Here is a 24,401-nt window from a genome sequence, read left to right as displayed (position 1 = left end):
AGGCAAGGTACACGCAATAGTTGGCAAACTGCTTTAACAGCTCTAAGTTGTCATAGCACTCTGTAGCTGTAGGATGCATTTATTTTGAGTATGAACAGAATGGCATCTAGAGTATTTAACATGGGATTTAGTTAAACCTATATTAACCTCAACATATTACAAATTAAATGGAGCAGGATTAAATGCTACATCTGTAACATTCTTCAAGTGGCATGACTTTTTTCTGACTATGTGTGTTTAAACCCAAAATGCTCTTTATTTTTTTTTGTAATAATTGAAATGTCTTGCCTTTTATGAATTAACAGCTTACTTTGATACCTATATCGAGCATGCCTGGCAAAATCATGTACCACTGTCATCAATATTAAAACAGCTGCTTGCAGGATTCACCCTCTTTTTGTTATGAATTCATCCCTCTTCCTTTGACAAGTGATGGCAGGAGAGGGAAGCAACAGCACTGAGTACTGGCCATGCATCCAAGCTCACCTATTTGGCCAGCTAATTTCTTTGTCATGTGAAAGAGAGCAGTCAATTTCTGCACCAAGGGAAAGTGTCACTCATGTTACTGGTGGCAGTGCTGAAGGTCACCTTCCAGATTCAGATGCTGTGGGTTGAGTCTCATCTCATCCCCGGACCAACAGTACCACATCTCAGAGAGCAGAGCAGCAGCACCTGAGGAGAAGGTGGGTCAGATGTCTGGTGTGGATGTGGCTAGGAAAACAGGAGACAGGTCTTGCCCTTGTCAAGGGTTTCTTACAAATGGCACAGTGGGAAGGAAGAATCTAAGGTTTTATTTGCTGATGGGTGACCATGCAACCCTCAAAGTGGTCTTAGGTCACATATACATGAACAAAACACTCTTCTCCTGGCCACAGAGTTCTATACACATCAGAGTCCAAGAGTATGAGCATTAAAGTCACTGGTGACATGTGACATAGTGCTCATTCTCTCTTTTAGGGGATGGCAGAAGAGCAGGGTCACTTCCCTAGGCTTCCTGCAAGGGCATGCAAGTCCAGGCAGGAGGCACTGAGGAGCTTCACCACTTTTGTTCATGGTGCAGCCTTACACATCTAGATTTGATCTCTTAGTGTTAGCAAAATTAGAAACAGGTATGAAGGCATTTGCTAGAATAAAATGACACTTCTCTTTTTTTCAAGCATAGCAAACCAGTACTGCAATCAGAGAATCATGCCAGATTCTTTCTTCAGGATTACAGATTAATCAAAGTGGTCGGTTTGGGTTTTTGTTTAATTCACATGGCATGTAAACACTGGGAGGCTGTTTGTCTGCCAGTAAGGTAGCTTAATATTTATACTCTTTATATAAGAAACTGAAGGGCAACCTGCCCTATAGCTCAACAGGTTCTTCCACTGCCAGTCTGGTGCATTTCTGTGATTGCTTACTCTATTGAGAGTGACCAGCATTCATCCCCCCTGCTCCCAATATAAATATTGTCTCAGAACTCCATGGCCTTGACCTGAGTTGTTTTCAAACAAGAAGGTAGCATTTTTTGTCAGACAGTCAGGAGGGATAAAGTCTAGCAGAAACCTATAGCTCAGTTTCAAAGCACCAAGTGTTTCTTGCAGACAAGAGGGTAAGTGGTGAACATTTAAATGCAACAGTTTCTATTTTTCTCCTGCCCATCAAACAGCTAACTAGGAAGAGCTTCTGTCTGAAATTTGGCACAATCAGTGCTTCATCCTTAAAGGGTTTAATTATGGTGCTTGAATTACTGCAAATCTCTCTATTGATTTGGAATAAAAATGCCTCCCTCAGTCTCATGTAGCTCCTTCACACAATTATGCATAGATTTCTCTTAACTTTAAGACTATATAATTTCTGTGTGGGATTTCTGACACTCTGTCTAGTGTATCAGACAGTTGGCAGACTGTCAAGCTTGTAAATTCTTCTGGCATTCATTGACAGACCAGTATTGTAGCTGTTTCATAAGCAGTGATTTGAATATTAATGCTGCTACCTAATGTCAAGAGAAGGTGCTAATACTAAAAAGAGAGTCTTTTACATCCTCTGCAAAGACTTTATTTTTTACACAAGTACCAATCCTATCCAGGAACATAGAGATGGCATAAATTAGGGGGAAATTAAATAGAGAAGGAAGCATTTAGACGCCTGAGCACTTCATATGACTGCTTCCTTTTTCCTTACCTCAGGCAGAAACACACTTACTTCCTGTGTAAGAGGTTATTCTAGATTACAGTCAGGTCATTACAGCTATTAAAGGGGTTTTTAGGTTTCAACTCTCCAGTCTGACCCATTTCTTATCCCCAGTTGGAGACTTTCTCTTTTTTTTCTCCTTTTTTGTAGCTGTGGTAAGTTTACAGGTTTGTTTGATATTCTTGGTCATTAGGGTGGATTTTCTTCATTTGGGAGGGAGAGGAGGAGTGTTTCTTTCACATATTCCCTCTGGGTCCATTGTCAGTGATTAGCTATATACAGCCAGGCTTTGACCAGCATTAACTCCACTGTTCCTTTGAGAGTACCAAAGCGCTTCATCTTTTACATTAATTATAAAAGGAAGTATTTGTGTATCTTCCTTAACAGGTGAAATGTAAGCACTGCTCATAAAATTTTCATGGAAGTGATAGCTTAGGCCAGCATGACTCTTGTCTGGAGTCATAGTGAGACTAGTGTCAAACAGATGTTACTACCAGGAATTGAAAGATAGATGAGTTTGGGTCTTTGATGAATGAGGATGAACTAATATGCTGCAAATCAATTGGAAATCTGGCAGAGCAAATGTTCAAAATATTAAATCGGAGATCCAACTTGCTGAAGTTCAACTGCAGATAAAATCAGAAAGTGATGCTAGATGTCTGTTCTCCTTTTTAAATGAATAAAATTCCATAGTTTACAAGTACCAGATATTAGTATTATGAAGTGTCTTGCCTTACCACAACTTTGTACAATTAATTGCTTGTGTGCCACAGAAGATGTGAAACAATCATACAAAGGGGAAAGCAAGAGATAATCACCTAACCCATCCCAACAGGGAGTGTAGGAATGTTTTCCCTGTTTTGTATTTCATCCAGGACTGACTGGGGGAGTTTGAGCTGCAGTGATTGTGCACTAATAAGGCACAAGTTTTTCAGTCCCTTTGCTAGGACATTGCCTTTCAAGACCAAAAAAAAGAATATTGTACAACTTTAAGTGTAAGCCATTGATAAAACTCCATTTCCTCCTCTCCTTAAGAGCGCGGACAGCAAAGCTCACCTGCAGAAGGAAGTTAAAGGGCTGGTAACACAGCATTTCACAAATAGCTATCTTTACTGATTGGGTTGTCTGCTAGTCTAATGTCCCGTGTTGAGAGTCTGTATTGTCCCAGTTCATTGACCAGGGAGCTTTCACTTCATTTTCTTCCAGCACTGCCATTGTTCATTGTTAGCATTTCCATGGTTCATTCTAAAATGCATGCTTTCTTTTACAGTAACATCCAACAACACTTTTCTTCTATAATCCCCACTTACTTTCCCACTGTCCCAGGCATTTGCATGCAGAAGGGTGTTCAGAGGACAATGTTTCTATTAAACCATCATTTAAAAGGAACTTTTAATTTATACTCATTTTCTATTGGAATAAAAAGATGGCATTAAAGAGCCTTCACACTAAAAGTGTAAACCCACGGGTTTTCCATTATCTCTGTGCACGTATCTCTCTCAGCAGAACTCACCAGAAGCTGACATAAAAACTACTGAGATTCAATGAAAAGTTCATAGGAAAAATAAAATATAACCTTTCAAAATATTTTTGATCTAATTTAACATACCTGACAAAATTTAGTATAAGTAATTGGTCCAAATAGCACTAGAGGATTTTTTATCATTTACAACGGGTTTTTTTTTCTCTGTCCCCCCCAGTCAAGATGGTTTTAAAAGACTAAAGAAATTAGTAAATTCTGTTCCAACATGGAGATTTTCATGTTCCAGATAACTAGCATTATTGGCAACAGAGATAATATGACATTTTTTAAATTAAAAGCCTCAATTTTCCCTTAAAGCTGCACGTCTGTTCTGGTAGTTATAGAATTGCTAAGTGGGTGTATTTTTCCCAATATCCTATAACTTGTGCTAAAAAAATTTATTAAGTCTGTGACTGTGAAGATTTCTATTTCCATAAATTCAGGAAAGTGGTTAATAATAAGGACATACATATACCCTCTAATACTACACCTGAGGCATCACTAAAATTTCAGGGAGAGTAATGATTGACCCCACATAGTATGCTAAAACAAACCAAACCTTTTACAAACAACATGGTTAATAATACCTTTTCGGTATTTTGGTGGGGGGCAGGGTAAGTGTGAGGTTGGGTTTTTTAAAACTTGGAGGTGTTTAATATTAAAAATCTCTGCAGCCAAATTCTTGGTTCTAGACTTAACATGATGTTCATAGGACTTCAAGTAAAGTCTGTTAACAGAGTTTAATGTTAAACAGTCCTCCCTCAGAATCTGCTCTCAAATGCCTAGAAAAGAAGAGTAGGGGTAGTTTTCCTCCTTTCTGAGTTTTCAGCCCAGAGAAGCAGGAAAAAAAAAAGAGATGCATTAATTTAAAAGATAAAAACATATGAACTTCCAATACAAAGTAAGACACAGAAAAACATGCATTAAAAGAGACAGCGTTTTTCATACTGCTTCAGATTTTTTTTTTTCTTTTGCTGAATTGCTGAAGTTTATGTGTCACGAGAGCTCTTCACAGAGCCAAACTCAGGAGGAGAGAAGTGGATGGGATGGGCACAGGTAGTGGGATGAGCACAAAAGGGTTGTGTTGTTCACCTTTGATGTAGGACTGTGTAATGGCGTTGTTTACTCCTGCTCCATCATTTACTCCTGCGTGTGTTTAGAGTTTCACTTGTGATCCAGTCCCTTCAGAAAGGGGAATGGGGCTGTGACTGTACATTAATTTTGACTATCAAGAGTCAAGCAATTACATTCTGTACCTAGAGTCTGTAATAAGGGGAGCTCTGTAATTTCAAACCACACCAGTACAGTCTCACCTGACGAGCAGAGTTGACATAATTTACAGAATGACACCAGAGAGCTTCCTTTTATTTTTCTCTGTGCTGTGGTCCTATGGAGAACCAGATTCATGAATGGATCTAGAGTCCAACACTTTCTCATAATCCTAACATGTAAGTGAGAGTTTGCTGTCATTGTAAAGTCAATTCTTGGATGCTTGGCTACAAAACAGAATTAGGAAGAAGGAGTTATAGTTCACATCTTTTATTTTATCTTACTGTTTTACTTCTAATCAATGCCTTGACTGATGTGGGTTTTATATACCTTGTGATCACCAGACCCGGTGGTTCTGGTCACTTCTGCAATTCATATTTATGTGAAAACCCAACTGGTTTTAATAATGGACGAACACTTCTCAAAATTGTGGACAGCTGTAAAGATGAAAGGCCAAAGAAGTCTTGCAGCACATAAGATCTAGTCTGAACAAGCTAATTTTCCAGCTTTTCATATTTTATTGATTGCTTTAGACCTGTGATAACTCTCACACTTCCTTTTTTGGAGCAAATTTAAACTGCATCTTCGTTTGTAGTGCGGTATATTTTAACCAAGACTTGCCCACTCAGAAAAAAAGTTCAAAAAATTGCTTTTAATGACCTATGTATAACACTCCTATTAATGTATATCAAAACAAAATTTGCCTTTTTACTGTGTACATCTTGATACTGCTCTTTACCTGAAAATCCCCACCCTGCTTTGGTTTTGGGTTTCCCCTTGCCTTTACTGAACAGCCTTTTGCTCATTTCTCAGCCCACACTCACTTTCTGAACTACTTTACCAAGGTCATTTTTTTATCTCAATTTTGTGAATTTGCAAAAGGCTTTTATGTGGGATCCATTGTAAAACATTTTCTCTCTGAAAATGGCAGATGCAAAATCATGCCTGTCATAATGAAGCAGAATTAATTCACTCAGCTAAACCAAGCACATCTATCATCTTTAACATCAATCCTAGTTGTGCCCTGTTTATCCAGTCCCACCTTCCCTTTCCATTCATTGAGGGCTACTGTTTCGTATCTGACTGTGGCAATGACCATGCTGGCCATGCAGAAGGGTGGCAGGTCTCCTACTGCATTTTTGTGGTCATCTAAAGCTTCAAATGTCATTAAAATGATGGCCAGAATATGGAATTTGCCTGCAGTCAGTCTTTAATCACCCTTTTAGGTGCTGCAAAGTTTCTTAAACCCCATTTACCCTAATAACAGAAAGTTGAAAAGTGCAGAACATAAGTACAGACCCTGTTGATTTACTCTGTGGTTATTGAAACTATGGCCTTGTAAACAGCAGCCCATGAAAGAAAGAGAAAGCAAAGTGTACTGTGTCCTTTTACATAAATTAGCCTCAGAATGGTGGTGTTTGAAGCAAACCTGATGACCTGCTCTGGAAAGACAGGGTGCAGAGAACAGCATCAGCCAGCTTGGATCCTGTAAGGGAACCAGGCAAAGTGATGTTCATAAGCCACAGAGGAGCTTAGCACTTCCTGATACAGAGCAATCTGTCCCTGCGCTGGCTGCAGGTTTTAGGAAAAGGTCTTTGGCCTGCCGTGACAGCAAACTGATGGCTCTGTGCCACAGCTGCATGAGCAGAGGATTTCAGGCAGCTGGCAGGACATTTCTTGGGTCAATATTTAGCTTTTCAGGATAGATTTTTCTGTTTCCCAGGATAGATTAAAAAGCTCATTGCTCTGTTCTTCATGTTTTGCATCACACACGTGAGACTCTGGCTACCTGGAGAAACCTAGGGAAGATTTGTTTTAGGAATTATTCTTTACAGCCTATGAACAGCACTTTATGTACTCTTCTGTACTTTTACCAGAGGATCAGTATTACTGCTGTCCATTTGTCGTCGTGTTCTAATGTGTTCTTTCCTCTTTAAGTTCCTCAATTCCAGCAGCAATGGAAGAAAACCTCTAATTAGTTGTCTTTTTAGCAAAGTTGCTTAATATTGCCAAGGACTGTGACTGTTGTAAAGTCAGAGAGGAATCCCCATGCTTTTGAATGACGTAGCTTCTGTCTGAAACACCTGCACTTGGTACCTATTGGGGACAATACTCTGTTAAGCTCATCTTGGAGGGTCAAGGACTCACATGTTCTTTTCTGCCTGATTGCTGTAGCAATTGCTGTGAACCCTTTTGCAGTTCTTAGACCTCTGATCTATAGCTATATCTGATCTTTTGAGAAGCTACTGAAGAATTTCAAGGGAGCTTCCCATTCAAAAAGGAAACTAATTTGTTGTTTTCTTTCTGCTTTATTCATCTATAATAATACTTCAAATTAAAAAAAAATGTGTAGCTATTTTTGCAGCAAATATATTCTCTAATCCCACATTTGGATGAAATTTTAGATACAATTTTTCAGCCAAAAAAAACCCATAATACACAAGCAGGTCTCTTGGTGGCACAAGAATAATAGAACATCAGTTCATGAATTAGTGATAATATCTGCCAACACTACTGCAAGTGCTTTAAAAAAAAATTCATGAAAGCCTAAGCTCCTTTTTCCCCCTGCAGCACACCTGGTTCTCCAGCAGCTGCAGCATGGCACAATTTTGTCAATCTGATTTCTTGCTGAAATAGTGTCCCCAGCTCCCAGAAGCATGTTCTTGTTTCCTTTTTGTCAGAGGTGAGAGTCTCAGAGTGAATCACACGTGCTTGATGATCCAATGGACCGCTCCTCCTGAGTGTAAGATGACTGGGTGCAATGGAGAGCAGCTGTGCATGAAGGCATTTGGTCCACTCCTAGCAGCAGCTCTCAGCCAAGATCAAAGATAGAGCTCCACATCCTGGATCATGTCCTTTCTTATCCTGCAGTGTGCTTCACTGCCTGTTGAACATCATAGACTGTGGTCTTCCATCTGCCAGGAATCCCTTGCAGCATAGCCAGTGAGATGTGGCAGCTCAAGAGGGATCATGCTGCCATGAACAGCAGCTTTTCTCTTTCTTCACACTTCACAAGTGCCATTGTTCTTGAAATAACCTATTAAAAGAAGATAAAGTATAATATTAAATTGTAAGGGAAGGAGGAACTGTGACCATTGTAGATTTTCAGATTTCTTGTGTGAGGACACAGGAGACCAACTCTAAAGCAAGTGACAAATTCCAGGACTTGTTAACTGCCTGTGGTGCTGCTTGGATGACAGGGGGCCTCCTTTTGAGTTAGAAAGGCAGAGAGGAATTCCTTGTGATTTGGCAAACACAGAGAGTTTGATGCTTTCCCCACAGTATTACTTGGCTTTAGGATTTTCCTTCAGATGCAGGGAGGGCAGATTTAAAAGTAGGATTTCCCACTGCCAGCCCTTCCCTTTTAGCACTGCAAAGGTATGTTTATGGATCCTGTGCCAAAATGTCTTCATTAATGGTCCTGGCACAGTTCTTTGGAGAAAAATCCACTGATACAGAACCAGGTATTTATTTACCTTCTACAATTTATAGCTTGGTTCATTTCAGAGGGGTGCAGATGAAGGTTTTCAGGAGCCAGAGTGCCAACAAATGTCAAAGGCACAAGTGCTGCTGGCAAAAAACTGCTGGACAGGGCCCCTCTGTTGAGCTCTGAGAAGCTCACTCCTGTTTGTCCCCCAGGCAGCCAGCCAAAAACCAGCTGCTGAACACACAGCTGGTTCCACTCTCTCCCAGAGTAGGCATACAGAGGGCTACTCTAGCCCCAAACCTCTTTTCAGGCCACGTGGCAAGCTGAAACCATTCATTCTTTTGTGCAGCTGCTTTATAATACAAAAGGAACTTTATTATGGGTTTTGGTCCATGGTAACAGAAAGACAGTTGAATTCCCTCAGCCAGTTCTTGGTATACTGAATGCATCACTGGTCTGTAAAGGCAACTGATTATTTTCATACAGTATCACCTAATCCATCAAGCAAGGAAAATACAGTGGGGTTTTAAATGCTGCCCTGAGAAGCAGTTCATATCCTTGATTATTTTAACTTTCTCCAGTTAATGCACTTTTAACAACATTTTCTCTATTTCAAAATCAATGTCTTAGTCCAGGGGCAAAGAAGAAAATTATTACAACCACTCACCCAGCTCCCTAGGCTTGCTTAGTCATTGCAGTGTCTAGTTGGTATATCTGGCATAAAGAAAATGTTAAGTTTAATTGATGAGATTGCCTTTGAAAAGCCTCTGTGATATTTTCTGGAGGTTAAAACCAAGGATACCATCCAAATTAATCCAATTTCATCCAATTCTGCTTCAAGGGGTTTTTAGGTCACTGGCAAATGAATGCTGCCACATCTGCCTTTATTTCCTCTCCTTACCTGTGTGCTGGAGGCTCTCCTCATCCACAGCCTCCCATGCCTGCCTCGCCTCAGCTCCTCCAGCTCACAGTCTTGCTCCTCAGCTCCAAAGCAGCTCCAGCAGTGGCTCAGCTGCCATGCTGGGCTTTCTCCCAGACTGGCAAAAGTGCTGGCATGTACTCTGCGGGGTGGCTGCTCTATGGCTCTGACCAACAGAAGCTGCAGCCCCTCTCTTACCTTGGACTGTGCAGCAGCAAAAGAGATTCAAGTTTTTTCTTTGAAGGAGTTTGAATTTGTACCCAATGGTGGTCACAAAATCCTGGAAGCTTTTGAAGCCTTTCATAGGTAGCAGTGACAAAGGCAAAAATCTCTGTAATAATAAGTATGATCACACACTTTTAAAAGAAAGGGGTTTGATTTGTTTTGTGCTTTTTTTTACCACTTAAAACTTACTGACTTTATGTTAGTAAAGGACAAAATGACTTCCTGTACTAACAGCAATCCTTACCGAGGGTATCTCCTTTATTTTAACTTTATTTTTGTTATGAGGAGCAAGCAGGTAGTTCTGAAGGATTAGATAATATTGACAGATCTTTTTGGTTTTATTCATCTACAGATAAATATCTAGTGATCACAGTTTTCTTTAAGTTGTATCTTAGGATGTTGGATTTATTTCTGAACTTTTACAGAAGTTTTACTGCTATTTACCACATGAATCTTTAATTCTCTATTTACAGCAAGTGCTGATTTTCCATACAATGGTCAAGCTATAGGAGATGGAGTTAACAGAAACTCAGCTATTATTGGAGGTAAGAAAACTGTCTACTTTTCCAAGATACTTGGCAGTATATGTCTCTGATGGCTGAATTGCAATTGGTAATAAGGGTGCTTATTTCCATATCCAGGTTTAGGTTTGTTGCTTTAGTCTTGGTTTGCTGTGTAATTTTTTCCTTTATAATTTATATTTTTATAATTATATATAACTTTTCCTTATACTTTGAAACTTTACAATACTGGAAGACAGCATTGCATTCCTCAGAAAAAATCTGGCCACACTTGAACAGCCTCAATTCACCTGCCCAATGCATCAGTTAATGTAAAATGGCAAAACATAACTCTGGCTGATAACAATATTTTTTCTGAAAATTTTATAACATCTTCATCCTGAAGGATTCCTTTGCCTGTAGAGAAGGGCCCAAACAGGAACAGTGTTGTTTTATCACATAGATACCTATGCCCAAGAGGATAGCATTCATGAGACTTCTCTATAACACGGTTGAACCCAAAATAGACCATTGCAGGGACAGCAATTAAGGCTAGAACTGATGATAAAGCAGGTACCTCTGCAATTACGTGGAGCCAGTGCTTAGTGGATGGTGTGAGCCAACAGTGAACCAAGCAAATTTTCAAGGACAAGTCGAGGAGCTAGGATAGGTCTTTACAGCCATTGACTAGAAAGTGAACATCAGTGATTCCACCTTCAAAGATCTGTCCACACATCACCAATACACCCCACACTTCTGGGAGTGTTCAGCACCCTCTGCCTCATGGTCAGCAAAGCTTAGGTTTGTAAGTAGTTATTAATGTTGAAGTTTTTACCAATGGGATGACAGTCACCAGCAGACTTCATAGAACTGCATTTTGTATATAGTGGAAACTATATATAAATATTAGAGCAGTGGAAACCAAGCAACTGTGGTGATGTCCACGTGCCCAAGTAGCTTCAATTCAGCTCAGAGGAGTTTTGGGATCCTTTCTTTGTGTTAAAGTCTGCAGCTGGCCTCACCAGGGGCATCTTTTCTTTCCTCCTGTGTGCAGGTGTCATCGCAGTGGTGATCTTCACCATCCTCTGCACCTTGGTGTTCCTGATCCGCTACATGTTCCGCCACAAGGGAACCTACCACACCAACGAGGCCAAAGGGGCAGAGTCAGCCGAGAGCGCCGACGCCGCCATCATGAACAATGACCCCAACTTCACGGAGACCATAGACGAGAGCAAGAAGGAATGGCTTATCTAAGCCCACGGGGATGGGGCCTGGGGTGGGATATGAGCTGGGCCAGGGTGGGACTGGGATGACTCTTGCAGTGGAGAGAGAACACTCTGTGTCGGACACTTGAGCACACATAGGATAAAAAGATCAGCACAACTGGAGGAGCAAGTGACAGGAAAATACCACTGAGACTGGAGAAAAAAAAAAGAATATCTCAAGCATTTAAGAAAAAATACTTTTTAATATTTATTTACAGCAAATTGCCCCTTCTGTATCCCAACAACTACAACAAAGAGCAGTTTTGCAGCTTCAGCTTTGGTTACAGTTTTCAGTCATACCTGTCTATTTCTCTGTGTGTTTAGAGATGTTCTGGATACCTGTGACAAGAAACAGGGCTGTTTTTTATATTTTTAAAAGCTGTTTAAAATGTGGGTGGCTCTGTCCTGAAAGCAAGTGGCAGCCCTTTCTTCCCAGCATTGTGTTCCTTCCTGGCTGGCCACTTCCCTGCAGGCCGCCCTCAGCCCCGCATCACCGTTTATTCGGGTGTCATTGATCCAGGGGGTGGGATAGGGGGTGAGGACTAATGCAAATCTTACTCACCAGGTTCTCAACACCTCATCAGCCCTGGCAGAACCCATCTTCTTGACCCAGGCACTTCACTGATTGTGTGCAATTCTCATCAACAATGTAAAAATACTGTTATTATGACTACTCTACTATTACTAAAGAGGATTATCATAAAGCACAGGAGGCTTTAAAGGTTTTTTGTATTATTTTGTTGGTCTCTGAGGGAGTATGATGCTGTGTGAGTCTGTAGACCTAGTCTGTTCCTGTGTCTCTGTCTATGGCACCAGGTCACCCCCGAGGCACGTGCCAAGTTAAACTCAGCTCTGCCTGTGGCATATTGGCATATTCTGTACATTGTAGTAGGGAATTAGAGCCAGACTTTGTTTGCTTCTGTTTCTTCTTAATAGGCTATCATTGAAGTATTAATACAGCTTTACTCAGTGCATTTGAACCCATGGACTTCACATCCTTTTTTTTTTCAACTTGAGAGTAGCAATTTATTCCTTAAATCCCTTGTTTCAGTCCCTTTGCAAGGAAAACCTCCACAGTGTTTGCACAGTCAGGAAGGTGAGGCAAAGGAGGCATGAAAACTCTGCCTCCAGAGCACATGAGGAACACACAGCACATAGGGGAGAGTCACTTTTCAATACAGAGATTTACCCAAACTATTTTACTGTCTTTGTAAGGCATTTTTAAGAATACCAAGGCCAGTCCCAAGTACAGCATTGCATCCCATTTTCCTCTCAAATCAGGAGTGTCCAAAGCATCAGCTGAACATCAGGCATGCAGCTAGAAGGAAACAAAAAGGGGCAGCCTGAAGACTTACTATCTTTTAGTGGCAATAACTTAACAAAGCTTTAGCTTGCCCTCTGTAGAGAAGCATGGTTCTCCTATGGTCTGAATTGATAGGAATTTAAGGCCTTAATGGACAGGTTTTGCAGTGAACAGACTCTATGAATGAATGTACTGCAGGGCTATGCCATGTGCTAGAAGAACAGAAACTATACCAGGAACTTCCCTTTAAAAGTATTTATTCTTGTGACAGTCCTAGATTTGCTTTGTCTTTAATATTCCTGGACTTAGTATGCGCAGATTTAATTCATTTTTCTGCACAAGAAAGATTTATTTTCCACCCAAACATCTACTACACTCTGCAGTGCTTCCATTTTTTATTTCCTTATTTCTTTGGTTGCAACTTTCATTATTCTAATTGACACTTTAAAAATGGGAAAAAAGTTCGTGTAGGAGAAAGAAAATATTGGAGTCTTACCAGACAAGACATTGATAAGCACAATTTATCAGAAAGTCAGGCCAGGTAGTTAGGGTTTTAAGGATGGTAGCCTAAAGTCCTGTATTGGAGGAACATAATCATGGGACATAGATATCAGAGTAAATCAAGCCCATTCATTTCTTCTATTTATGGATTTGGAATTAGCATACAAAAAAGTTGCCAGTTTTAAAAGCAATTACTGTTTCTCAGGTAATATACGTGGCAAAGAGGTTCAGGTAAGCATAAAAATTACCTCTGTCACTCTTGTGCTCTGCAGTCTTTTGCCTTGCCTCCAGTACTAACCTCTCCCTCTCTTGTCTGTAATCAAGCAGATGATTTGGTTTAATCATGGGTGTAAAATAAGTCTTCCCCAAGTCTTCTCTCATTGGGGAATATCAGCAGGAGATGGATCTACCCTGTACCACGACTCAGCAAACTACATAGCAATCATAGATATCTCTGTAGGATTGAAAAGACATTATCTTTTCTCTATGATTTTATGTTTAATTTTATTTTAATGGTATCTTAGTCTACTCTGAAAAACATCCTTACCTGCAACTTCAAGTTACCAAGAGTAGTGAATAGAGCATAGTTTGCATAGATCGGCATTTGATTTGCAGAAAAAACACTCCTAATCTGAATTTAATGTATGTGAGGAAGATCAGTATCTTGTATCCTGAGAGACCAGAGTCCTCTGCTACTTTATGTGGGAGAGACAGATTTAACAGCCATAGGGCAAATTGCCAAATGCCTCAGCATGTCATTAGAAGGGAAAGATGGGTTTGTCTTGTCTCCATGTCTAACCAAATTCTTGGCAAATTAAGAGATAGTTGTCTCTGGTTATGATAGGGTGGCCTGTGATATCTATTCACTGATTTTCTAAAAAAATTACCAGCTAATCTCTCACAGCCCTGGGAGATTAAGAGAAAACTTCTGGAAAATAACCTTTTACCATTGCATAAGCAATAGTTATAAATTAGTGTCTTAAATTTGAAGAAAAAAGTTTAAATTTTTGAAATCAAGTCAGGGTCAACTACACCTCTCCATTGACTGGACACCATGAGCCTTTTTCTGTGAAATACATTAGTGCTGTGTTAAAATACAGTCACTTTCAGAACTCTGGAAACCTTTAAATAGTAGAATTCTCGTTTCTTCTTAAACTGGACCTTAGACATGATATTATCGACAAGCAGCTGTCTCTGTATAGGGGTTTGGTGACTTTGGGTGAATTCCTGCCTGTCTGCTTTGTATTTCATTTCTGAGAATGATATATGTTTAATTATAGGCACTGGTCATTCAGCATCCTGGCAGCAAAGCAGGAGCAGACTCAGAGATGTAGCCTGTGTATTTTGCTAGCACTATATCTATTCTGAGACTTTCTTCCACTGCAAGCCTATCATTGAAGGCTGAAACAACATCCATAGTTTATTTCACCCACTCTTATTTGTGCCAAAAATCCATGTCATTCAATAAGTATGTGGGAAAATCTGTTTGAGGGGAGAGTGGATCCTGCTTTTATAAAACTCTGTACTTTCCCCAAAGAATATTAAAATAATCAGTCTTTTATCACCTGTTTTTTAGCTGTTTCACCTATTTGAACTGTGCAGAGAAATGTAGCTTCTTGTACTGTTTTGGGAACTAAAGTGTCCCAGATGTGTTTCTAAAGTGTCATTCCTGACACTGCAGAAAACTATGGCAAAACAGCCACCAGCAGTGGGGAGAGCAAGACTGGGCTGGAGATCAGAACTCTCAGTCTTAGTGAAATAATGTAAGCAATATTTTGGATTCACAAGACTTGAAGACCACCAGGTAATGAGACGTGGAGCTCCAAAGAGCCAAAACAATGGAAAACTTATTTTGATGTCAGCCCAACCTCAAGGAAAATCCGCAGTCCAGTCTGGCGGTTTTGAATCAGGTCTTTTACACACTGCTTATTCCATATTTACTGATAGAAAATTCAGATGTATAAAATAGAAATATGTATCTTTAACTCGTACTGGAGCATTTCTGCTTTGTATTTTTTGTGTCTTAAACTTTGCCTGTACTTTTTATATCTCTTCTAGCAGTTACCACTTCAAAGCTACAGCAGCATTTTAGGGTCATGCTCTAGGCAGCATGATATATGGGAGAGGATGGACATCACAAATATTTTAGTAAGACTGCTGAAGCAGAGGTGTATATGTACAAGTTTATTGTACTGGTAAGAAATCATTTTAATTAAAACAATGTCCTTCAACAGCAGATGCATCTAATTTCCAGGGTATGTTTTGAAATGTGAAGCTAAGTTCAACAAGCAATAGCTTTCAATATGGTTTATCCCATGAATGATTTTACATTCCATCAAGCATGGTAATCCTGAAAGGGTGTCATTCTTGAAAAGCAGAACTTAAATTCTGGTAATCAGATGTCATTATCCACCCTAGAGAAATTAAACAGAAATCTTGCCTTCTAACAGCAACAGCATGCAAATTAGAATGAATGAAGGGCAGTGTGTTTGTATGCATAAATATCTTCTGTGAATGTCTTTCCTTTTTACTAAAGTTCTATTAAAAAACCAGATTGATAAATAAAGAGGAGGGGGGAAAAAAGAAAAAAAAGACATTTGGAATAGTTTTAATCACCACAACAGCTGTTTCCGCATGCTTTGTATATTCTTATCATTGCTTGTATTTTTAACATCTCTAGTACCAGGAAATCAATTTGGAAAGGATAGAAGTTGGAAAGGCCTCTTAAGAAAACTCCCCTTGTTCATGAAAAAAGGTACTTTAGAATGCAGGTATAGATAAGAAGAGAGGGTGCAAAACCAGGGATGATTTGTTGAAGTGCAAATATGTTCCTCCTGCATCAGTGTTACCTGTTACAAAGTGTACATCTGTACACATTGAGGTGGGCAGAGGGTCTGAGAGCAGGGTTTGGATAAAAATTTAATGACTGCCTTTCTGCTTTTTCCCTTTCTGATCACTTTGCAGATAGCAGCAAGCAGTCTGCTTTCAGTTCTACTCACATTTGTTACTGCAGATTCTGTGGCATTGCCAGCCTAACAACGTTTACATGCTACAAATGACTGAGTGTGGGTGGTTTGCCTTCTTTTCCTATCATAACTCTGTCCTTTCCTTCATGAATGAGAGCCTTTTATTGAAACCATTGAGAAAAATGTATGCCCAGCTCAACAGACTTGTGTCTGTTCCTTTTAATAAACTACTTTATCAGGCTTTAAAACATTTTTACGACATTAAGCATTTTATAAAAGAATTGTGTTAAATGCGCTTGAATGGGAGAGTGTGAAACCTAGGCAAAGAAGCATCAGTGCAACAATCACCTGAGTCAGAGGCACTGTTGCTCTGTCTATAGTGTGCATTTCCTTAACTACCCACCAAATCCCTGGATCCATCCAAGACTTTAACTTCCTTTGTGAATATAACAGTGGCAAGTCCTGTTGGGACACTGTGTTCAAAATATGGTCAGACCATGTTCTGACCATTCTTCTGTGCTGACTGTTGAAACCCCCAGAAGGAGAGGTATGCTTTATGCAGGATTATTTCTCATTTATGTAGAAAAGCTCTAGGACAAAGAGGTGAGAGTGAAGGTTCAAGTGTAAAGCCCAACTGATACTTGAACACTGTGACACTAAAAGTCTTTGGTCCCTTCTGCTGCCACGTGTCTCACCACAGCCATGTGGGTGTGCACCTCCCAAACCTAAGGCTGCTCGGGATGCGATATCTGCACCACTTGGGCAATTGCTGCCATGATGTGGGTGGATAAGATACCAAACTTGCTCCAAATCCAGCAGTCTGCAGTGCTAGCAAAATCACTCATTCTGGAAATTAAGTGTAATTTTTAAGAAAAACTCAGGCTGCACCCTACAGTAGCAGGCACATGAGGTGCCTCAAGTGCCTCAAGACTTGGACCTGGTAATGGAAAATAATTTATTTAACAATCTGTAACACAGTTAACTCTGACTTTCACATCTAAACAGATTTTTTTGAGGCACTATACTCAAAACCCTAATTATGCCAACAGCTTAAGAAGCAGGAAGAAAAGGGGCCAATTCATGGCTTTTTTACACAAGAAGTCTTTTTTTTTAAAAGTCACTTACTGTACAAAAAAAGTTTGGTATCAACAGATTCTTTCACAGAGAAGTATTTCTTTTCATTAATCTTCTATTTTCAAAATATCATGTGAGAAAAGTTGAGCAATTTTTTAAGCACAACCAGAACCACTTCAATGAATATGGGGTAAGATATATTCTGGAAATATACACATAAGCAAATAACAAATTTAGTACATCCTGCTACTTTTGTGATTCAGCAGCTTCCATTTGTATGCCCACTGCTGTTTTTTCCTTAAGGAAGACCATCTGGATTAAACAACAAACATAAAAGTGTGTACCTTTCGTTTTACCATAGATTAATGTTCTCACTTGGTATGTAATAGGATATCAAGGAAGAGCAAATTGTTATTTCCTCAGATTTCATAGCATTAATTCTGCTGTCTCCAAGTGTCAGAGATGTACTATCACCATATTAATTGTTATAATGTACAGGTATTGATATTCAACAACTAGCATTCTGAATTCTAGCACAGAGCTGTCCTAAGAAATTCTAATTTATTGAGAAGGCAGGTAGATGATATTTTCTGATAGGTGAGAAATGTAAATAACCGGAATTATACTAGAGCTGAAACCATTTGAGGGAATGTTTAGCATGCAGAAATATGAACTGTACCAGAAAGAGTTTCTTGCCTTCTAGTCAGGAGCTTGGGGTAGTTACAGTGCTGTGGCCAGTTATATATCACCATTGCCTTTTTAGCCAAAATATTTGAGCTCCTGTCTTTCACATGCTTTGAAACAGGCTGTTGCAAGAGTACAGCTGAAGATGTCAAACCTAAACAAACTGCTCTAGGCTGCTGGTGAGAGTGCAGAGTCACAAGACCTAAGCTCTTCTACCTGCTTAGAAGACAAGTCTCAGATGTGTTGCTGCCTGTCCCTGTCTTTTGTCACTTTTCCCCCAACTTATTGAACATCACAGATTGAAAGGGACCACAAAAGACCTTCTGGTCCAACATTTTGTGGGAAAGGGAACCTAAATGAGATAATCTAGCATCCTGTCCAGTCATAATGTGTTTTTCCCCACTGACTCCATTTCCAGGGTAGTAGGCTATCAACAGGCTCTTTAAGGCAGATAGAGTCACTGGAGCAAGGCAACAAACCCTTGAATCAGCCCAGAAACAGTAAATGTAGATGACTCAGGTCGGGTGGAAGCAGGCTTCATCTGGGGCATTGCCAGCCTAACAGCTTGCCTTCATTTCATCATGGCTTTGGTTAGAAGTGGAGCAACTGGCCAAGTCTGAGTATTATTTTTCTAAACCCATGTGGAAGTATGGAAGATAAACTTGGCTGAATAAAGAAAATGTAGCCATCCCCTGTATGCTAATGTTTGTTCTCTAAAGTGCACATTCTTGTGTTTTCAGTGTGTGTATCCTTGAAGGAGTCTGACCTTACCACAGGCAATAAGTCCTTCACAAGCTGAACAAATAGCCCTGCACTGCTTTGTCTTGAAAAACTCCTTTGGGTAAACATTTAAAAGTAGATCTATGATTTGCCATCATAACACACTGGACACAGTATCAGCAGCTAGTTTTATATTATTTCTATTGTAAAATCAAGGTCTGTCTGCAGAGTTTCCTTGTGTGTCTTGCACTAATGACACTTTTATCCCTGAAGCATAAACTACAGTAGGGCAAGGTAACAAAGAGAGATTGCCTTTGCTTCACACTCTGAAACACAGTGTAAACTCCCCTAACACAGTTCCTGGTAAGAGTAAGGAGTAAGATCTCTGTAGAGATCTAATATTTCCTTTATTCCAAACCCCTCTACCCATTACTCCAAAGAAAGAAAATTGCTGACAGTTCTGGTTTTTTTCACATCTCTTTCTCTAATTTAGAAGTGTTCCCTGCTACTGACAAATTTACTACCTTTTACTGTCACCTTTAAACTCCTTTCCCAGCCATGCTTGTTACATTGACCAAGGTGAAGCCTGTCACCTTCCTAAAATGTAATCATTGCAGTGGAAGGGTTATGTGCCACTCCATTCCTGTCATCTTTTATATTTGCAGTAGGATTTTTTCTGTTCATGACACTCAGTGACTGAAAGTGCAAGTTTGGTTTCTGCCATCTGTGGCATTATTGTATAACTTGTTTGTATCTTTTCCAAAATCACAGCATTGCCTGGCAGAGAGAGACTGAAAATTAGGCAGATGCACTTCATTCCATTTAGCATGGTTACTTTCTATTACTTTGTTCAAATTTTCCTAAGAGATATCAATAATAAAATTAATGCCTGGCAAAAGCTAGCATCTATTTTTCTTAGGGCCACAAGATGTCAGATTGAGTTTTCAGCCATCAACTTCCCTTGTGATTTTGAAGCAGCTATACAAGGCTGCTGGTAATCTCCAAAGTAGGACACTGAAAAATTATATTATAAAAGCTTCTAGTAAATTTAGTCTCTTGGAGTGTTAAAGGTCCAGCTCAACAGGGCCAACAAGTCAGCACTCCTACAGGTTTCTCTTATGAACATATCCGAGAAAACTCTCAACATTGGTTATTAAATTATTTTATTTTTTTGATTGGATCAGCATCTCTGAGGGGAAAAGGTGCTTCTGTATGTGGCATACCTGGGATACTACACTCATCCTATTGTAACTCCTGCATTGTATCTGATCTTTTGAAGCTCCAACTGCATAGGAGAAGGGATCCGAGTCACTTGAATAAAGAAGACTAAGGTATCACTTGGTTGCTATTAACTCTGAAGCACAGAGACCTGGCTTTCCACAGATCTGCTTTGCATGGTCAGTCTCAGTCATACATAAGCAATGGGGAAGTTTTCCTCTGCTCTTCAGTGGATTAAGACTCATCAGTGGGTTGGCTGGGCAAGCATCACATAGATGATCTTCAGCCCTAATGAGCTGACTCACACTTTGATTAGTCAAAGTCCAGGGAGTTCCTCTGACACAACAGCATGATTTGGCACAATATTCCTGAGAGGCTTCAGCTCCCCAACAATTCTGCTACCCCGTTTGACTAGTGCTAATGAAGAGAAGCCTGATGGAAATTACCTGATGGAAATTAATCCTACATGTGGATGCCAATCCTAACTAAGAGTGCTTAATTTCATGGAGATTAAATAGATTTCCCACCCCACCCCCCGTCATGGAGTGCTTGGGCTGTGCTCAGTCTGATGCTTCTTACTGACATATATAAATAGAAATATAGAGATAAATAGATATTTTTATGGAGATGTTTTATAAGTGGCCTTTACTTTGTGCATGGTAACTATTGCCAAACTTGTTATTTAGGAGATACAGAAATGGCTGGTTCTGCAGTTTAGAAAACAATCAGCTATCTCTGTTGCAAGGGACACTTTGGGTATGGGCTTGGATTTTGGTTTTTTATTATTCAACTATAATTTGCATGGTTCGGATTTGGGTTTTGTCTCAGTGTCAGGCGTTTTTCTTTCCTCACTGGTTCTCTGGCAGGGACATATTGGGCTCAAGCAGGAACTTATTTCTCAGTCTTTGAGAAACGGTTTGAAGACATTGGTGCCATATAACATTTCAGAAACAGGCTTGCACAGCCTGTGATGTTGTTCAGTGCAAGTTCCTCAAAACACAGTTTCTTTAGCAGTCTGTTGGGGGGTTACAGCACAGTGGGGTACTCCTATTCTGCTGGCTTTGCTTGACAAGATAGCAAATTAGCAACAGCTAGTCGCTGTTTTATGGGTATTGCCTTGTGAGCAGAAAAAGGGATCAGCAGAGACTAGGACATGAGTGATGGTTCAAAATTAGATTCATATACATAGCAGTAGCAAAATATTGTGAAAATTGCTACAGAAGCAGATAATTTTACTTGTTTTCTTATTTTACTCCCTTTTTTCTTTTTTTTTTTTTTAAGTACTGTTTGTATGCCACATCTGAGTAATTCATCTCTACCAACCCACCAGCTCTCAATAACCTGGGCTGTTGCTTAGGGATGGAAATGCAGTTGTCCTTTCTTACTGATCTAGTTCCTGCTGCTGTGGAGCAGTCTGTACCCAGGAAAAGACATGGGCCATTAGCTATTAGGAAAGCAAAAGCAGCCTCTCACCCCTTCCCTCCAAACCAGGTGGAAAGCCAATCCCAGGGTTATGTGCCTACAAAGCTGGCCCAATTTTCTGTCAGGTGAGCCAAGACCTTCTCTGTTTGCAGTTACTCTAGTCCACAGGTTTCTTTCTTGAGCACAATTTTCCCATGGAACACATAACCAGGAGATGACGGTTACCCTAATTAAACAAAAATGTGTATATTAAGAAACATCCTAATCTGAAAGTATAGTGTATCTGAGATTCCTCTGTTATAGACACTTAGTCTAAAAGATTTATGGCTACATTTGCTATGTTATGCTTGAATAAACATATAATTCATTGAAATACACAAGACTGATAAAAGTAATATGATCTCTTTAAGGAGAATAAACTGTTTGTAAATTTATAAAGAGTATAATCTGTTAGGCCTTATTTGAAGTATGTACTGTGGTTTGGTAAAAGTACAACATTAAAAGAGCCTTGCCAGATGAGGAGCGGTTTTTTTTGTGTGTGTGTGCATGTGTGGTTCTTTTGGAATATTTGACATCTTCATCTAACACAAAACCAAAAAAAAAAATAAAAAAACAAACAAACAAAATAAAATAAAAGGAAAAAACCCAACATTTACAGACTGTGTATAAGAGCCTGAGATAAAGTACAGAGGGCTCTTCAGATTTCTGTATACAGTGACTCCATGGAGGGAACAGGTGAATCTTTACTTCTGAATAATTTGGACCCAGTTTCTTTTAAAAACAAATGTGGTTGGTCACACTACTGAATGCCTGGAGATTTTTTAAAGATGATTTCATAACAGCAATAGAAAGAATCCAGACCAATGCACATGCAAATATTGTTTATTTAATGGGGGAAAGATCTAAGGAAGCTTTAGGCCCCTTCAGAGCACGAGTTGGCATGCCACAGGACGCGGATACATGGTCATTGAACAACAACTACGTTTGCTGCTTATTAGGGGAACAGACATCCCAGAGCCTGTTCTTCCTGCAACCATCCTCCTGCCCTGCCCCTGTGGAGACCAGCAGCAGCTTTCTGGCACACAATGGGCTGCTACTCCTACTTCTCCTGCCAGTTCTCCCTCTGTGTGCAGACCAGCTGTGAGTACTGAAGACAGGCCACTGCTTCCCCCAGACCAGAAAGCCACGCTCTAATACTCATGATTTAATGGCCTGCTGCCTCTCTGTGCAAGGGTTTTGGGTTTCCTCAGCTGGCTCCTAATTGCAGGCAGCTCTTCCTCGCTCAAGCCACTGTATGAGCCTTTCCCTGAAATTCAGCAAGAGAAAGAAGGTCTGCCTGGTGATTTGAGGAGAGAGGGATTCTCATCTCTGACAACCCTCTGGTTTGTTAGTGGAATCTCAGCAGGTGCTTTCAGCCTTTGAGGGATGCAGCCCAGGGTAGGTCAGATCAAAGGGGCGCCTCATCTCATGGCCTGGTTTTGTCATGCCCAAAAGCAGATGTCTATCTGATAATAACAACAATAACAAGGCAAGTCCATAGCACGAAGTTCTACTTCCTCAGAAGAGCCTCTCAGCTGCCAACCATGGGCAGCTAAAGGACATTTGGGGCCAGAGGTGTTTTTATCTGTTTAGCCATTTCTTTCAAATCTACTTGACATGTGCTTGTGCAGAACAAGTGAGATCTCCTCACAGCTCTAGTCTTTTCAAAACTGTGAATTGCTGTGCTATTTAATTTAAAAACCTACCTGCAATTGAGCAAGAAGGGGAGTTTTTCCTTATGTCTGCTTGCTAATGAAACAACCTCACCATGACTTAAAGCAGAGATGCAAAAGAAATCTCTCCAATCTAATTTGTGTTCTGTACACAGTTCCAATTATATCCCTGCATGTGCCCATAAAGATCACTGCACTTTATAATGCTACACTGAGGACAGACTGCACAGCCTTGAGATAAATAGATATCCAGATAAATCTGCAGCCCTGTGTGATTTGACTTCTGACTGATACTTCCCGTCACCGCCTAACAAGATTTGTAGCTTTTTCCCTCTTTGTGCCTGCACTAGAGAATTATTTTGTATCTGTGACTTCCCCATCTATCAGTGCTCATGGGGAGTCATGTTCCTTGCATGAGGGGCAGGCAGACAGACACTCTGCTTTTTCTCCCTCTTTAAAGACAGGCCCAGCAGCATGGCTGCAGGCTGCCTGACCCAGCCTGAGCAGCAGCAGCAGCTTCTGGGGGAGAGGGACAGGAGGGACCTGTGCAAGGTGACCTGTCCAGAGAGTCCAAAGCAGGGAGAGGCAGCACAGATCAGGGCTGGAAGGCTTGCTGGAGGAAGAGCGAGACAACGAGCTTCAGGGATGCAGAAAGAAAAATTTTTCTTAGGGCCCTGACAGAGCCTTTGTTAATTTTGCTGCAGCCCAGAAGGGCCTGGAAAGTCATTGAACTGAGAGCAAGGATGAAAGAAGGGGCTGGCCTAAGAAGGCAATGCAGACAAGGGAAAGACTGCTTTTTTCTCCTCTGAATAACCCATCAAAGCTGAGAGGTTGTTTTGTCTTGCTTTTCTTCGTTTTCAGAAGTTCTCTTGTGCTAGTTTGGCTTTTGATTAAACCTAACTATGTGATGGAAATGCACTTTTGGTATATTCACATCGAGGAAGAACTGTAGGCACTGCTACCCCAGGGTCCTGATCCCATGTAAACCAAGAAAAGCCAGAGACACTTGACCTTTCCAAACCTCTCCATTCTCATGGATTACATCTGTGTTGTTTCTTGATGTATTTCTTCAGCAGAGGAGGGGTTTACCTCATCTTAATGACCAGTCTTGTCTGAATCCCTCAAGGATGGCAGTGCCCTGTGGGGGTTTGTGGAGTTAAAAGCCCCAGGAGGAGAGAAAAAGAGCAATGCTGAGAGCTTAATTTCTCCTGCCGGCCTTTGTGCTACTCCCTCATGCCTCTCACAGTGTATTGTACCTCTCCATTTCATTTGTATCCTCAATTACAGCAGATTGAACACTGCTTCTCCCCAAACTGTGAACAATGCACCTCATCTTCTGTCTTTAGAGGACACAGTTGAAAACTCTGAAGATCCTGAAAGAGTTTCAGCTACTCTGCTTTCTTCCAACAGGCACGACGTTCATCAATGCTGAAAATGCATCATTGCAGTGCCTGTTGCTCTAGGGAAGTCAGCTTGGTTTTTATTCCAGGAGCGTTAGG

At 40.4% G+C, this 24,401-nt stretch overlaps 1 protein-coding gene across 2 annotated transcripts in view; it reads left to right on the top strand.

Annotated features, from left to right (window-relative positions):
- CNTNAP2 (contactin associated protein 2) overlaps window positions 1-21,709 on the top strand; it is a 1,027,622-nt gene extending 1,005,913 nt beyond the window's left edge. The window contains exons 23-24 of one of the 2 annotated variants that reach the window (XM_072924024.1): window positions 10,011-10,082; window positions 11,092-21,709. In XM_072924024.1, coding sequence (XP_072780125.1) covers window positions 10,011-10,082; window positions 11,092-11,291 — 272 coding nt within the window. In that variant the 3' untranslated portion in view covers window positions 11,292-21,709. 2 annotated transcript variants of the gene reach the window in all.
- The last annotated feature ends 2,692 nt before the right edge of the window (window positions 21,710-24,401 follow it).

This window comes from Taeniopygia guttata, chromosome 2 (genome assembly GCF_048771995.1).
Source record: "Taeniopygia guttata chromosome 2, bTaeGut7.mat, whole genome shotgun sequence".
Lineage (NCBI taxonomy): Eukaryota > Metazoa > Chordata > Aves > Passeriformes > Estrildidae > Taeniopygia > Taeniopygia guttata.
Note: the sequence above shows the minus strand (reverse complement) of the source record. Positions and strands in the feature narration are given on the sequence as shown.